Source organism: Thalassophryne amazonica, chromosome 8 (genome assembly GCF_902500255.1).
Source record: "Thalassophryne amazonica chromosome 8, fThaAma1.1, whole genome shotgun sequence".
Lineage (NCBI taxonomy): Eukaryota > Metazoa > Chordata > Actinopteri > Batrachoidiformes > Batrachoididae > Thalassophryne > Thalassophryne amazonica.
In genome coordinates this window covers 78,867,105-78,883,782 of record NC_047110.1, presented here as the reverse complement: position 1 = coordinate 78,883,782, position 16,678 = coordinate 78,867,105, and the positions used below count along the sequence as shown (strand labels likewise).

At 42.3% G+C, this 16,678-nt stretch overlaps 1 protein-coding gene across 2 annotated transcripts in view; it reads left to right on the top strand.

Moving 5' to 3' along the window:
- The window catches only part of LOC117515972 (zinc finger protein 469), a 158,265-nt gene extending 142,897 nt beyond the window's left edge, over positions 1 to 15,368 (top strand). For both annotated transcript variants that reach the window (XM_034176808.1, XM_034176809.1), the window contains one exon: positions 2,308 to 15,368. In XM_034176808.1, coding sequence (XP_034032699.1) covers positions 2,497 to 14,265 — 11,769 coding nt within the window. In that variant the 5' untranslated portion in view covers positions 2,308 to 2,496 and the 3' untranslated portion in view covers positions 14,266 to 15,368. The remainder of the gene's footprint in view (positions 1 to 2,307) is intronic.
- The last annotated feature ends 1,310 nt before the right edge of the window (positions 15,369 to 16,678 follow it).

Genomic DNA, 16,678 nt, shown 5'->3' with positions numbered 1-16,678 from the left:
GTCTTTCTTTAATGTAGACATTGCTTACCTTCAAATACATGTCCAATTTTAAAAAATAAAAAAACAGGGTAACAGGGTCCTTATTTAGGCTTTTGCTCCTGTGGTGCAGCACATTGGCACTACCTCTGCTTGCCTGTTGTTCACCACTGGGGGCAGTACCACATCCAGCAGCAGAAAGCGCAGCACGGGAGAATTCCAGCAGAAGAATCCAGCTATTGTTAGCATAGCATAATTTTACAGTTTTGAACTGGTATAACAGAATGAACAAATTGAGAACTTAATGTAAATTTCAAGTGGGTAAATTTACCCTTTATGCTGCCTACTGTTAGATAATATCTGTGCTAAGTCCTTATTTTATGTTAGTTATCAAGTGTTTGCTTTTGCTATTTGAATGGAAGTACCTGGGATCTGGCTTAACAATTAAACATAAGAGTTAAGTTTTACTTCCATCATTTATGTCTAAGTTGTAGTTACAGGGAGGGCTCCCCCTTTCTGTGAGAGCCAGTAACATTAGAAATGTAAGACTAAACTACACCCATTGTAAATGCTCACATTGTATAAAAAGTGCTGTATGACCCATTTTCTGGGCCTTTCACAAGATGGACACTGTCTGTGAGGGTCCCGGTCCAGCTTTCATTGCGACCTTTAATGAATCCAAAATGAGGAATACAGTGATTTGGTTCTTGGAAAGGGGCAGTAAATTACATAATGAACCAGGTATAAATTACACTACCATTATTGGACATGTTGATTTTTTTCTTTCTTCGAACTTTGAACTTTTAGGAAAGATTGAAGACTTGCAAGTAGCAGTGAAACAAGCTTAAAATAGCATTATAATCGAGCCATCGACCGGTTCATAGTACATTTATAGTATATTCATAGTACTTCGATACAAGGGTCTGTGTATCAATGTAGTGGTATCTCTTACTTTAAAAATGATTTTCTATTTGTTCATTGTTAAACTCTTAATTGATATGTGACACAAAAGGGTGTTCAGCTTGAGATCTTAGATCTTGTAGAACTTTGAAGTTGCCTGTCCTATGATTTGGTGCTACATAAATAATAATAATAAGAAGAAGAAGAATTATCATAAGTCCTATATAGGCCCTGAGACCAATTGGTGCCTTGGTTATCCCCAGATTTCCCATGAAGGAGATGAGAGTCTGTGCCTCACCCTGGACGGGGGATGTGGGGGTGAGGGCCATATATAAACAAACTGCATTAAAATGATATTACTCTAACAGGCTGTTGTGATCTGATGACTTCTGTCTTCTATATAAGACTGAATCACCAGTTGGCAACCTTCAAACACTGTCTTAGGTAACAGTCAAGGAAAAAGACAACAGGGCTGTCCGTGGCAGTTAGCTAACAGGCCTTGAAATTAGATCTTGGTGTTAAGTCTACAAGTGTAAGTTTTATCTGGTCGCATTTCAAAGAAAAAAGCAGTAGCAATGGAGAGTAAAATGGAGCCTGAGATGAACTGTCTGGGATGCCTGAAAAAAGCAACAAAAAAAAAGTCAAGACAGAAGAAAGTTTTCACTGTCTTATGGCTTACTGACTAATCCTTGATATTCCTCCATGATCTAAACCTGCAGTCCTCCACAGCAATAAAACACTGTGGCATTGTGTCCCTGTTCTTAAGGAGCCTGTGATTCATTTACTGGCGGTACTTTTTGGATCCTCACGCTGTATTTTTCTCATCCTTGGTGCCATAAATGTACTTCATCATTTTGAGACCCGGCTGTGTTCTTTGTGTGTTTACATAGAGGATTTTGCCTGTGATACGTGTGCAGTCATCAATCCATGGTCACCAAGCAGGAAACCAACACTCACATATAACAACTTTTATTTGTTTGAAATGTCTTTTTGTTTTTGTCAAAATTTAAATGCTGGTATTTTCAAGTTTTGGAGAGTGCATTTGGCAGTATTTTGAAATTCCCTTTGGATAGTAGCAGTGCTTCTGATTCTGATGGTGTGACTTTGTAATGTTGCAATAGTGCTCTCTGCTGGCAGAAAACAGAAGTATTAAACTTGTACTTAGGTACTTTTCAAACTAATGGGTGACATTTGATTTATTTTACTTGTCTTTGCTCATTTTTCTATTTTCTCACCTAATAAACAACAGATAAAATTGTAGCTTTGTAAGAAAATGCACAAAATTGCCATATGTTGAAATGTACATAGTTCCATTGTTTGAATATAATTGCCAAATTTAGTTTGGAAATGCCAATAGCTTAATCAGTTTCCTGTTTTAAAATGAAGAGAGTAAAAGTGCTTATCTTTTTCCTTTCTATTCTGTCTTTCCAGGTCGGCTTTGCTGTGGTGCCAGACACATAGTTCACAATGAAAGTGAATAGATGAGCCTGCACCGAGGTGTCCCATCCCTGCAGTTGCTGACACTGGACACTTACTGATTCATCCTACCAGGAAGATGATGCCTCTGTCTCCCAGATAGCACTTCTCAAAACCAGGCCTTCACTGCACGCATTGTGCACGATGGCAGGAGAGACTCAGCGAACGCATGCTGTCAAAGAAGTGGACGCTGAGTCCAAACTGCAGGATGAGGGAACAGTGCTGGAACAGCAGAGTAGCAAAAACACAAAGGAGTCTTCAGAGCACTTTTCAAGTGCTAGCTCTGAGGCCAGAGCCAGCGGCACAGAGGCCCAGGCTGGGAATATAGAAAAAGAACGGGACTGTACTCAGCAGCGTGAAGCTATAATACGGCCACAGCAGGCAGGGAAGATTGACTTCAGGTCACTGCAGAACAGATCAAAATTTGCCACCGACAGGAACTGGTCGAGTAGCAAAAGCAGCCCTCAGTCTCCAAGTGGAAAGGGCCGCATCCGAGAGAAGGCCAAGCGGTCAGGAAAGTCAGAGCGTGGCAACCCACAACAACTGTACAGACTAAGCATCACAAATCCTCGCTCCAACCCCAACATTGGTATTGCCTACCCACAGCAGAAGTTTTCACCACCCAAGAAGCTGGACTCCAGCCGTGGCCCAGTCTCGGGCAGCTACAGATTCCACAATCCCAGTATACCAGAGAGAGAGGCTGAGCAAGAAGAGCTCAACTACAGCCATTGTTTCCAGGAGGCCACCTCTAATCGTACCTCTACAAACTATACCTCACAGGCACTGGGATCCTCAAGTGGGACATCAACCCACCCACATCCACCCCTGTCTCAGCAGCAACCTGCCTCAATGGAGAACAGCAGTGCACAGCCAGGCAGTCAGCTGATCCTGTCAGACTTTCAGCTGAGTGGGTCTAATGCTTGGCAGTCTCCTGAAAGGACTTTTAATGGTGCTAACTATGGACTATCAACACAAAAGCCTATTGCGCTTACAGAAACCAGTAAGGGAAATGCCTTTGTGCCTGGTCCATTTCAGTATGGTTATCACTTTTTGGAGGAATCAGCAACTGATTCTTTTCCTTCTGAACAGAACTCTAAATCTCAAGACTTGTCAGATTCTTCTGTAGGGTCTGTTCATGTGACTCACAACTCCTTTTCCTTTATATCTGCAGAAGGCCAAAGCATTGCTCAAAACAGCACTCGGTTCAGTAATGAACAACAACAGCCCGAGAACAGAAGCTCTTATTCACACCCACAACAGTCACACTTTATCCAAACCGGAGCATCCTCCGTCCAGTGTCCTCGGAATCTGAATGAGGACTCAGTCAGTAGTGACAGTTCTAGCTCCATCTCACATCATTCAGAGCAGTCAGGGAAGACTACCCTACCAGACGGCACACAGACTATTGGACAGACAGACAGTAGTGATGCAGTCATCACATCAGGGAGTAAGAGGAACTGTCAATCCAAAGACACAGCTAACAACCAAAGAACACTTAGTCAAGCAAATGTGCACCATCCAAGAACTAATTCACAAGGCCCATGCCCCCAATTGCACTTTTCAAACAAAAGGTTTACTAACTCTCCAGTCAGTAGTATTCATACAGGCTCAGTACCTTTTGATAAAAACATTAATAATAAGGTCTTAAATAGGATGTCACACTCCTGGGAGGGGCCCAAAAAGACATATTCACTGTCTGATCAAAACATGCTGCAGTATACTGACATGAATAATGATAAGTTTCAGTTTCACAATCAACCAGCAATTGAACAAAGGCCAAATTCCTCTAAAAACAGCAGAATGCCCTGGCAGCAGATACATCCAACTTCTGCAATACCCAACCAAAATCGAATAGAGTTATCGAGGCAAATCAACAACAAAAAATTGGCTTATTTGGTTGTTCCTTCTGACTTGCAGGATGACAGTAAGTCACATAAACACAGCTCCTTGAAAAGCCCAGATTCCTTTCAAAACAGCAGAACAAGTGAAGCGTTTACTCATCAAAGACACGAGGCTGTAAAACACGGCAGTAACACAGTTTCATCTTTTAAGGTTGAGATGAGCCATGCACAAATATGTGAGTCAAAAAATAAATCTCCTTACTTTGGACTCAACCAGTCTCTTCCCGGAGCACCATCAAGAAACTACAGCTATCCACCTTTGCAAGTTCCACCCATGGGGCTTATGATGGTGTCTCCTTATGAATCCCCCTTGCCCTCTCCAGTACATAACCTCACATCAAGCAGTACTTGCAGTTCCATTTCTCCAGCGTCCACCAGCCCAGTAAACCTGAGTTCAGAGGACAGTCAAATGTCAAAGTCAGCACCCCCACACACATTTTATTACCAACCCCAACCCAAAGCTCAACTACCTTCAAATCACATAGGTACTCACCCTCACCAGTTCCATTCTGATGCTCCTCGAAATCTTCCTTATGCACCAGACAGAGCCAAAGATGATACAATGAGCTACCTACAAATCAATGCACACCCAAAGACAACTATAGATATAAACAAGGGTTATATAGACAGTTTTGGAGTGGATCATCACCAACCTCCACCACCATACTCTGCACATCAGCTGTTAGCCACCTCATTAGCTACAGCAAATCTCGATCAGTTAGATGTGCTCCTGACATGCAAGCAGTGTGATCAGAATTTCAACAACGTGGCTTCATTCCTCGGCCATAAGCAATACTGTGCTCAGCACTCTCTAGCACAGAATGACCTCAAAGTTGGACCAAAGCCTGAAGACGCCAGAAAGTTCCATGCAGAGCCATCGAAAGTGGTGTCACCTGTTTCAAACCTTTCCATGTCAAGATGCCCATCTGACCTTCATCTATCTCTACTGGGCCTCAATAAAAATGGAGAGCTTCTACCAGACAGTGAAACAAAAGGAGATAATAAGGATGATCCAATGAAACTCAACTTGTTCTCTGGCTCTGGCACACTACCTGTCCCGCTCCCTGAGCTAGAAATGGAAGATGCCAAATTGGACAGCCTGATCACTGAAGCCTTGAATGGACTGGGATATCAGTCAGACAACGCAGAGATAGATAGTAGCTTTATAGATGCGTTTGCTGATGATGACGTCACCACCGTCAAAGCAACAGCAAACAAACAAACTCTGAAAAGCAAAGAACTGATGATGTTTGAGAGCAAACACAAACAAGCGTCAGAAGATGGCAGGTCTTTCACACATGGAAGGTATTTTTATGACTCTGATGGTGAGAGTGCTGCGGCAAATAAGCAGCATGCTGAACGCAAGCTTGAGAAAATACCTCTGAAATTGGAACAAGATGAGAAAATGAACATAAAAAAAGACATTTCCCATAAAAATTCAAGAATTGCTCCAAGGGAGAAGATGAGGGAACAAGACAACAAAGCAAAGGAAGGAAGAAAACAGTGTAAGAATGGGGACAAAAGCACAAGCACACCAAAATTTCTCCTATCCAGCAAGTTTTCTGAGCGTTGTGGTGTCAAAAGCTTTCAGGATAGCTCTGCACTTAGAGGGTCAACTCCCTCCCAGCCCTCCACATCACCAACATCAACAACCGCAGTGAAAGATAGCAAGAGGAAAAGCACAGGAGGGGGCACCTGGAGCAAAGAACTTATTCACAAAATTGTTCAACAGAAAAATAAGCTCCATAAGCTCCATGTCAAAGGTACGAAAAACCTCCAGTTTTCTTTGGTAATGGAGAGACTAACTCCCACTGTACAAAATCCTGCATTTGGAGAATACGACTATGTCTCAGACTCAGATGATGAGTGTGAACCTGTCAAGATCTCAAGCCAGGGTCGCCTGAATCAAAGCAGTCGGTGTAAATACACGTACACAAAAGAGTGCAAGTGGAGAGCGAGAAGTGAAAGGGACCAGGCCGCATGGAGACATGAGTCAAAGGAGTGCTTCGAAGTGAAAAAAAGTGAAGAGGTATCACTCTCCCCTGACAAGAGCGGGTCTCACCAGAGACTCAGAAGAAGGGGAAGCAGGTCATCCACAAGCAGTGAACTCAGCACATCTATCAGCGTTTCTGGTGATAGCATCAACAGCCCCAAAGGCACTGATCGCACAGACTCAGACTATGAGAAGAAGACAGCTTCTCCAGAGGAGAAAACATACGAAAAATCCCCCCCACAGAAATTATGTAAAGAGTCCAGCACACTTGCACTAACATTCACTAAAACTGTCAAGAAGTATAACACTGATAAACCCAGCCTTTCTGATAACAAAGACAGCATGGAGAATCCAGTGCACTATCATTCCAACACAGACGTTCCTGAACCTGTACCGTCCTCACATAAAACAAAGGATGCAGTCAAAACCCCTGAAAAATGTAGAAGCTCACATACTAAATCAAGAGAGAAACTGCTATCGTACAGCAAAGAAACTGACAGAAACACCCTGCAGAGCGCAAACCTGAGCCCAAACAATGAACAAACACAGTGTAACAACACAGATAACAACCCGTTACACTCTGATTCCCAACCTCATATCATCCGCAAAGAAACCAACAGAAACGTAAAGGACAAACGGACTGATAGTGGAGGTCCTCAAGCACCACAGCCTGAGCTGTCAGACAGATCCACCTTTGAAAAACAGAGTGACACTTTGTGCATGACAAATGAGGCAGTTACTCTAGTGAATGACCTAGACACAAAATCTGCATCTCTTTCCACGTCTTTGATCGATGAGGTGTGTCTGTCTCCCACTGAAACAAAAGGCCATTTAATACCAAAAGATATGCCCCAACTTATGCCCTACCCCCTGGAACAGGAACAGAGTCTCATGAAATCTCCACTTTCATTCGACACCTCATCAATGTTTGGGGACCTGACTGGATTTGACACTGGCCTTTACCCCGATATGCCAATACACAAAGAGAGTTTCAGTTCAATAGACAATGCAGCCGATAAAAAGGAAGACTTTGTGAATTCCTTCTCGCCATTCCTTGAACAAAGAGACTGGGGGCTTATAGTGGATGTTAGCCCAGTGCTTCCAGACGAGATATCGCAGTACAAAAACAACTCAGAGAAACCAAATGAAAAGAAACCTGATTATAATCACATTTCATTGTCTCTACCAGAAAAAATAATTGACTACAGTGCAAATCTCAACAGCTGTGCATCAGAGGATGAGCTGGAGATAAAGAGAATAGTGAACGAGCTCGAAAACCAGCTTCAGACGACTAAGTTAGAAAGCCCACCACTGCTAGTTCACAATGACCCCAAGCAGCTGCAGATGAGCAAATTCTCACCTTTACGTCTGGGTGATGAATCAGAGAATGAAAGCACTGATCTGAATATCAGGTGTCCCATTCAATCCATTGATGCCCCAGTAACCACCATGCCTCCTGAATCTTTCACTGAACCAGAACTGCCGTGGTCCAGTCCACTCCAGTTTGATTTGATCAGTGGACATCACAGCCCCCACATTCCAGCTCACAATGAACCAGTGGCCGTAGAACACTTCACTGGAAAAGAGGGCCATGGACCAGATCTGATAACTGATAACATGGAAGAGTCAGAGGTCCATCAGGGCCATGAAGTAAAGGAGAGAAACGCTGAAAGAGAAACTTCCATAGAGACAAAAGAAGACATTTTAGAGCAGAAAAGGTACACTGAAAACCTCATGAAAAGCCTTGAAGTTATTTCAGATTCCATATTCAAAAAAGAGCCCATTATATCAGAGCATAAGGAGCAGAATGTCACCTCTCTCAAGAGTGAACAACATCAAGAAATTGAATGTCAGGCAACTGATGCATTTGAGAGAGGAGCTCATTGTGAAAAGGAAGCAATTACCGGGAAGGAGAATATATTATCACCTCCAAATATCAATGAGCGGAAGGATGATATTGAATTCATTCTGAGTGAGTCACAGTCGTCGCTTTCTAACGGCGCTGACCCCACAGTCAATGGAAACCAGCCAATTTTGTTGCAGCCAAGTGAGCACACAGAAGATGACGGCAAAGTAGAGACCGCAGACATAACAAAGGAGGATATGACTGAGAATAGTTCAAATACAGTGATGTGTGACCCGCAGATGGTTGAGAAGTCCTGTGGCAGCAGTAATGCAGAAGGCAAAGTGAATCTGTTGTTCAAAAGCATCAGTGATGGTGCAGAACAAGCTAACATAGATAGCTATGGGCAAGTGAAAGGAAGCACTGGTCATCCTTCATCACCAGTTCCACTTGAAGCCAATGCAGACATTATAGAGAAAATGGAGGTTGCAATGAAAACAGCACTAGAAGAACATTTAGCCGATAAGCGTGACTGTGAGAACTTTAGTTCTTCAAGTGCATGTGACTTGACAGTGGAGCGTGCAGATAACGTCATGGGTGAAATAAGTGTTGGAACAACTAAACAAGATAATTTAAATGAACTTACGTCTGCAGAAAGCTGTAACCCTGCTAGTCCTGCAACTAATCAACCATCAGACATAGTTACCGCAGATAAGCCTTGCAGTCCAGTTCCAACAGAGGAAACCACAATAGAAGCTACAAGTCACTGCTCACTCTTCCAAGAGAGTCAGACCACAGCAGGGCAAAGCAACCTGATGAGCATTTCTGGTGACATCATTGACAGTGACTCCTGCAAAGTAAATAAATTCCATGAAAATCTGAAAGCCGAAACAGAACTTGCATCTGTTCATATTCAGCAACAAGATGAGATTTTGAGCATTCAGTACATCAAAGAACATCTCCCTGTTCATTTCATGGCAAGTCAGCAGAACTCCCCGTGCAGAGAGGAGGTGGGTGAGAGTCTTTTTTTACACATGGCTATACCAACAAGCCCCGTTTTTACAAATTCTCATCAAACACCCATGCAGAAAATGGATATAGAAGAGGATACATGTAATAATATCTCAGCAGAGCAAGGATCAAATCAAAATCCAAAATCTCCCAGAAACAAAGATGATAACCAAAATGTCCAAGAAGCTTTAGATGTCAATGAACAGTTGAACACAACGACTGAGATGGAATATTCTTTGGTAAGTCCACCTCACCTAGAGCTGGGAATTATAGAGTGTAAGTTTCCCAGCTCAGAGTCCAATATTCCTTCTCCACTCACAGCAGAACCTTCAGAAGTATCAGAAAAAAGTGAGCCACTGTATGATTTCAAGATCATCCCTCTCAACTATGGTGCCATCACAGACATGCCTCCACAGCTGAACCAGTATGAGTGCCTACCAGTTTCCCCTGCTAGTAAACCTGAAGAGAAACCAGATATCAAGAGCAGTCCCAGTCAGGAATCTGAAGCATCTGACCCCTGTGTCAAACCTGCACTTATTTTCAACAAAACTCAAACTGCGTTAAACACATCAGTATCAATGCACAGTGCTAAAACAAGTCCATCACATGACTCCTTAGCTATGCAAGCAAGTATAAATATGACGTGCTTTGCATTGGGTCTTTCACCTGAAATTAAAACCACAGATTCCTCCACTGGCAGCGTTAAGAAGGATTTGGAGGACTGCTGTAATCTAAGTGGATGTTTTGATCAGTTGCATGTTCCCACCAATACGCCAAAAAAGGTTGAATCAGAGAAACTAGATACTCTTGGCACATCACCTTGTGAGGACAGCACACTTCCCGTAAAAAGTATTTCAGATGAACCACCCACCCCAAAATCACTCCTCATCTGTGAAAAGGAACAACTAGTCCATCCAGACCTCTCTGGGAGGCAATCAGCAATCAAGACTGGCCAGTGTTCAACAACCCACCAAGATGCGTCGGCAAAAAAGACAAGTGCAAAGACCAACATTCAACAAGCAAAGGTGACCTGTGAACACTGCTTCATGTGTTTCAGGACTGTGCCAGGGTTAAAGAGGCATAAGGCCATGAAACATTTGGTTCGCACAGAGAAACATGTCAGCCTGCCAAACAAAACATCAGGACAACAAGAGATGATGCTCATTTACGAACCATCACAAACTACAGAGAAAGAACATAAAGACGATTTACAAGCATGCTACCAAACAACAATAGACGGGCTGTCTGAGCCTCCCTATTCTGAGACAAACAACATTCTCAAATCTAAAGTAGCAGAGTTTGCCCTGAAGGAAACGACAACCGAGACAAGTACAGCAGCAATAGGGCATCAAAACCTTCAACTGGTAACAAAAGCAAAGCGGAACAGCAAGACAAAAAAGAACAAAACTACAGAATCGAATATAAAGAATGACCCTTTCTCTGATGAGCTTCTAAATATACTGAAAACTGACATTCTTCAAGCAATAACTCCAGAATTCAAAGGTGACGGACCACATAAGCCATGCAAATCTCCTGAGGCCCTTAAGAAAGTCACTGTGGATATTGACAAAGGTATTATAGGAACAGAGGAATTCCCCCAGCTTACTTCAGATTCAGCCACATCTCCAACAAAAGAGACAAATGCACTTAACCAGACTGTGGAATCAAATCAAGCCAGCAATGTTGAAGAGAAAAAAAGTACAAGTATTACAGAAATGGCAAGTGGTGAAACACGAACAAACAGCAATACGGAATTCAGTGTATGTTCAGACAACAGTGTTACATCAAAATGCAATGAGTCCCCAAAGAGTATACATGCAGAAAAAGAGATGGCTGAACCAAATGGAGCAAAAGATAGTCTTACCCAAGAGATTCTTAGAAAAGTGGCAGTTGAGATCAAATGCAAGAAAACTAGCAGCCCTTCAGAGAAGGTGCTTCCTGTGTCCTGTTTGAATTCTTCTCCTCTCAGCCCTCCCGGCATAAGTCCCGATTTGAAGGCCTTGCTTGATGACGACACCACATTCTCACAGCTGTTCCCCAGAGATGATGAGACAAAAAGGAAAAAGTGCCCAAGAGTTTACGGTAAAAGAAACAAAAGACAGATGCTATCACCCAATTCACATGTGACACAGGACTACCATCCTCCCGACAGCTATGTGCAAAATAAAGAGTGCACAGAAAAGCAAGCAGACAAGCCATTCACTGACAATAAGAGCAACGAGTGCGAGTATGAGACAATATCTATGGATGATGCCATCATGTTGAATATGTGTCACAATGGTACTATGAAAGGTGATACCCAGCCTCTGTCAGATGTCAAGCAAAAGGCTAATAATCACGATGGCATTCCTGAGAACAATAAAGAACTCGACAGCAACCTCTTGAATCCACTCGTGAGCACTATTGATAAATCTTCAATAGAATGGAGTGGCTCCAGTGATTTTAGTGGTTTCAGTGCAGGCACCAACAGCTCTTCAGACCAAAGTAAAGCAGAAGGGTCCACTGCACCTGTGTCACTGCCATCTGCACCCTATTGTGCAGAGCCACCTGCTCCAGATAGCGTCCAAAATTTCCACAGTATTGACATTCAGAACATCAACACGACATTTCAACTCCCAGAAATTCAGTTCTTTGACTCAAATAAAGAAATCTCAGTGGCTCCTTCCATTGTAGCTGTTGAAGAGGAGAATAGAGATGACGAAAAGGCCAAAAAAACAGCCGAGCGACGCGGCAGGAAGCGACAAGATGGCACCATAAAGGTCAAAGATAAGCAGTACAAGTGCAAAGTGTGTTTCACATGGTTCCTCACCCTTGGAGAGCTAAATTTCCACAAGCTGTCACACAACCCTTCCCCACCCCCAACCTGCTACATGTGTGTCCAACGCAAGTTCAGCTCCAGGGAGCAACTCAGAGACCATCTGAGAGAGAAGCATGCAAAAAACAAGACAGGCATATGGACATGTGGAATGTGTCTAAAGGAGATATCAGACGTGTGGATGTACAATGAACATTTGCGAGAGCATGCCACTCAGTTTGCCCGCAGGGGTCAGACACAAGGCTCCATGCTTGGCATTACTGGCTGCTTTATGCAGGAAACAGCTGTGAAGAACTTTATCACTTCCATCATGCAGCACCGACCAAGCAAAGCTAACAAGGTGTCTAGCAAAGCCATTAAAGAACAGGAAAAAGCTCCCACTGGAGACGTGGGAGAGGGGAAAAGCTCAGACAGGACAGAGCCAAAGGTCCACAGGAGCAAAAGCAGCAACAGTGCCGGTGGAAAGCCAAGCACTTTGACACCACTGGAGGTCCTCCACAAAACAGACACAGCTAAAAGTGTGGAGATGCATCCCAACTGCAAAGACCCATCACGAGACTGCCACCACTGTGGGAAACAGTTCCCCAAACCATTCAAGCTTCAGAGACACCTAGTGGTTCACAATTTAGAAAAGATCTTCCTATGTCACAAATGCCCCGTCTCTTACCAGGAGGCCCAGGAGCTTAAAGACCATTTAAAGAGCACCCACAAGGAGGTGGAGGAGCTGGATTCAAAGCACACCACCCTATACACCTGTGAGCTGTGCGCCGATGTCATGCATGTGATCAAAAAATCCTTCATCTGCAGCACCTGTAACTATACGTTCTCCAAGAAGGAACAATTTGATCGTCACATGGAGAAACATCTGTCATGGGGGAACAAAATCTTCAAGTTCAGAGGCGTTGTACGACCTGTCAAAGCATCTGCATCCAAAGAAGACGAAGGCGATTCACCTGCAAGTAAGAAGAGGAGAATTTTCACTGATAGTCTGCAGGAAAACAGCTCAGACAGCGGCATCGCCAGTGTGAGCTCCCTGCACTTCAGCCAGAACTCTGAAACACAGTCTTCAAAAGCCTCTGTGTTCACAGCAGATGACTCCACACAGACAACTACAAATGAATTTGAGAGTGATGCAAACAGCACAAATGTGAAGACTGAAGATGTTGCTGAGGATTACTCAGAGCTACTTTTGGAGCTGGAGCAATGCATTCACGTGAACTCTTCACCGAAGAAGGAGGAAATGGACCGACCTCCCTCACCTATTCTGAGTAAAGAAGATAATGGGAAATCAATTACAGAGCCGTGTGATGTGAAAGAGGAAATTGAGTCAGTCTGCATCCGAGCAGAGACAAGCTCATGGTCAGGTGCTAAAGAAAGTGATAATGTGGAGGAGGAAAAATCTGCAGAAGGCTGTGCTGAAAGTAAAACTGTTCAAACTGAAGTAAAACGAGGTGAGATCTCGTTTAGAGAAAATCAAATAACACTGAAGATGCCCGACTCAGCAAAGCATGAATCAGCTGCTGATGTGACAGAGAAGCAGAGGGAGGACGAGCAGTGGCTAACCATGCCGAAAGTGTGCAGCACTGATGGCAAAGCGCAAACTGTTTCTCATGGTGCTGAGCAGGAAAGTAGCAGCCAGATGAAAACTAAAGCTTCGCCAGCCAAAGCAGGCGATATCATTAAAAACAGCACTTCATCGAGCAGCCTGAGAGCTGCACAATCAACACCCACTTACCACTCCAAGGTAACACTCTCCGCTTCGCTCACAAATGAAGACAGAGAATCTGTCAGACCACAAAAGAAGAGGAAAGAGCTGAAATCAACACACGGCCTGCAAAGAGTTTCCTCTCCGGCCACTCAAGAGAACTTTGGCGTTGATTCGAGGGCCAAAAAGAAATTTCGCCCCAACAAATGTGCGAACCCGTCCATGCAAAGAAAGTCCGACGGACCGAATGAATACCCCGTGTTGTCCTCGGTGCGGGACGACGTCGTTAGCAACAAAATCGTCTCCAAGTGCAAGGCCACAAACTTGGGTTTGCAATCAAAAAGAAGTTTGCTTGATAACTGTGTGCCAAAGAAGGCTGAGATGTTGGCACATCTTAATGGGGATTATAAAAACAAAAGGGCACCTCTGAGCCGCCAACTGCATCCCCCGGTTTCTAACGTGTCAGCAATTCCCATAAGCAATTCCTTGAATAAATCTCGCCCAAAGATGGGAGTGAGGTCAGTGGAAAGCCATTCATTCCGGACAGCAGAGTCCCAGAACCACCTCCTAAGCCAGCTGTTTGGCCAGAAACTCACTAGCTTTAAAATTCCTTTACGGAAGGACACATCTGAATCTATGAACTGAGAGGGGGTTTGGGGGGATCTGTGAATAAGAGACTGTAAATTTGACATTTATAAATAATTAAGACAATTCCTTATGGCGAATGAGATTGCACAGCTATTTTCTGTGAAATGTTATGTTAAAATATTTACGTAGTCACTTTATGTCTTCTTTGTACATGTGTTTTTATTACACAAATGTGAGGACTCAAGGCAGATATGAATTCTGGCTCAATGATGATGATGCTATTTGGGGGAGCAGGGGAGATATTGAATTTCTTTGTTTTGTTGGATATTATTCATTTGTGAGGTTACATTTCATATACATAAAGAGAAAAAAAATGATACTTGAAAATACAGTAAAAGATTTTCTTCTGAGAAATGCATGTTAATTTTGCATTTAGGATTTTGCAGTTTTAAGACTTTTTTTAATTCTTTCTTTTACAAAAAAGGACCAAATGACAATATAACTGAGCTGGACTGAAGTCTGTGCCTCTTTCATACACACACCCCTCGTATTCACTTTGCATTATTTTTACTTTACTGTACTACAGTGACATTCAACATATTAACCTTTTGTGTAAACAATACCTGGTGCTACATTGTGCTGTAATGTGAACACCAAAGTCCTCAGAAGGGAGTTGTGTAGCAGCGACAACAATCCAACTGTATTTTTTTTTAACTGGTTCTCTTAAGTAATAACGATATACTGTGCAGACCATCCATATTGTTCGTATGCAGGTTGGCGGAAAACACGAATTTAAACTCAGGTGCATACATGGACATCCCAGTCCCAAAATCTGTATTTCAGTTCTCCCCATGCACTGATAATCACACACACACAAATCACCGACTCAGTCACCTGTTTGTAACTCCAAGTGTTTAATTATGAATGGTTTTACAAAGACAAAAAAGGTGCTTTATCTTGTTTATACTGTATGTATCTTAAATTGTATAATATTGTAGGTAGAATATTGTTTGGTGTTATGCTTAATGTCAAAGTTTTATTTTAATAATGTGCAAAAATGTCAGTGAACAGAAAGGGAAATGCAATGCTTCTTGCAAGTTGTAAAGTTGTTCACTAAGTGCCTCTTTTATAGTTGGTTATTAAAGCTCTGTATTGTCTCTTCTTCTTTTTGTCTTTTATCAATGACATATCATGCAAATGGGCCGACGTCAACATGCGTCAGACAGTGAAAACAGTGGAAGCTGCTCCTGCGTGGAGGCAAAAACAGGTGCGCAGAAAACAAAGCAGTGCTACGACGAGCTACATCACTGTGCGAGAGAAGAGCATTAATGCAGCTTTACTGCTGGGAAGTGTTAAAGAGGCGACAGGTACACGTTAGTCTCCACGAAGACTGTGGAGCAGCTGTGGAAAAACTCTGACATCTGTCACGTTGCTCTCTTACTATGTGTAACATGGCTTCTGTTCCTACATGAGCACATTTCATCATCACATAGGAATAAAAAGCCATAGTACACACAGCAGCAGACATGCAGAAAAAACACGGAGTCGTCAGCTGGTTGACTGGAAAAGCCAAGAAAAGGAAGACAAAAGGGAGAAGGGCAGGAAGAACAGACAGAAAGGGAAGAGAGAAAATGGTTATTTCTCAGCAACTGGGACATTCAGATGATACAACAGAAAGATCACACATTAGTCGTACTGACAGCCAGCTGGCTGTCAAGACTGCTAAAAAAAATAAAAATAAAAATACATAGAAACAGGTTAATACATAGAAACACGTTAATTTTAAAGCTTGTCTGTAATACAATTAAACATATAAAAGTACTGTCAGGTTTGTTAAAAGTGTTTGGTTACACTTTGTATTAAGGTTATGGTAATAAGCATTAGTTAATTAGTAGTAAGTCCCTTATAACGCCTTCTAAGGTGGTTATTAATATGTTCTAAATGTCAATAATAACATGTTTATTACATACTTAGATATTCATAAGAAGCCTGTAAAAGGATTAGAACATGAATAAAAGCCCTATGACTTTCTTACAATTGTTTATAATACAATTTGAAATTTTATTGAGTTTATCTGTGAACGTTCTCAGCTTTCCAGGTTGGCTACTCAAATATTTAGTCGACAGCAAACAGACTTCTGGTTGGTCTTCAAGTCATTTTGCCAGTCATTTCAGTCTGAAAAAAAAATGTATTTACCGAGTTTAACTAAATTTTTAGATTGATGTATAAACAATTATGCATTTATTAGCAGATAACTAAGCACGTATTAACATTTAACTATGTGTTTGCAGAACTATGTCTTATAATCTAATAATATATGTTTGTTTTGCTATTAATAATTTTGATATAGTCTTATTAACACATGTTAATAAGAATTGTATGAGGTCTGATAAAGAATTTATAACAGGAAATTGTTCATATCAAGGACCATAGTATATAAGCTTCAAACACCTCCAGATAGTTCATGTAT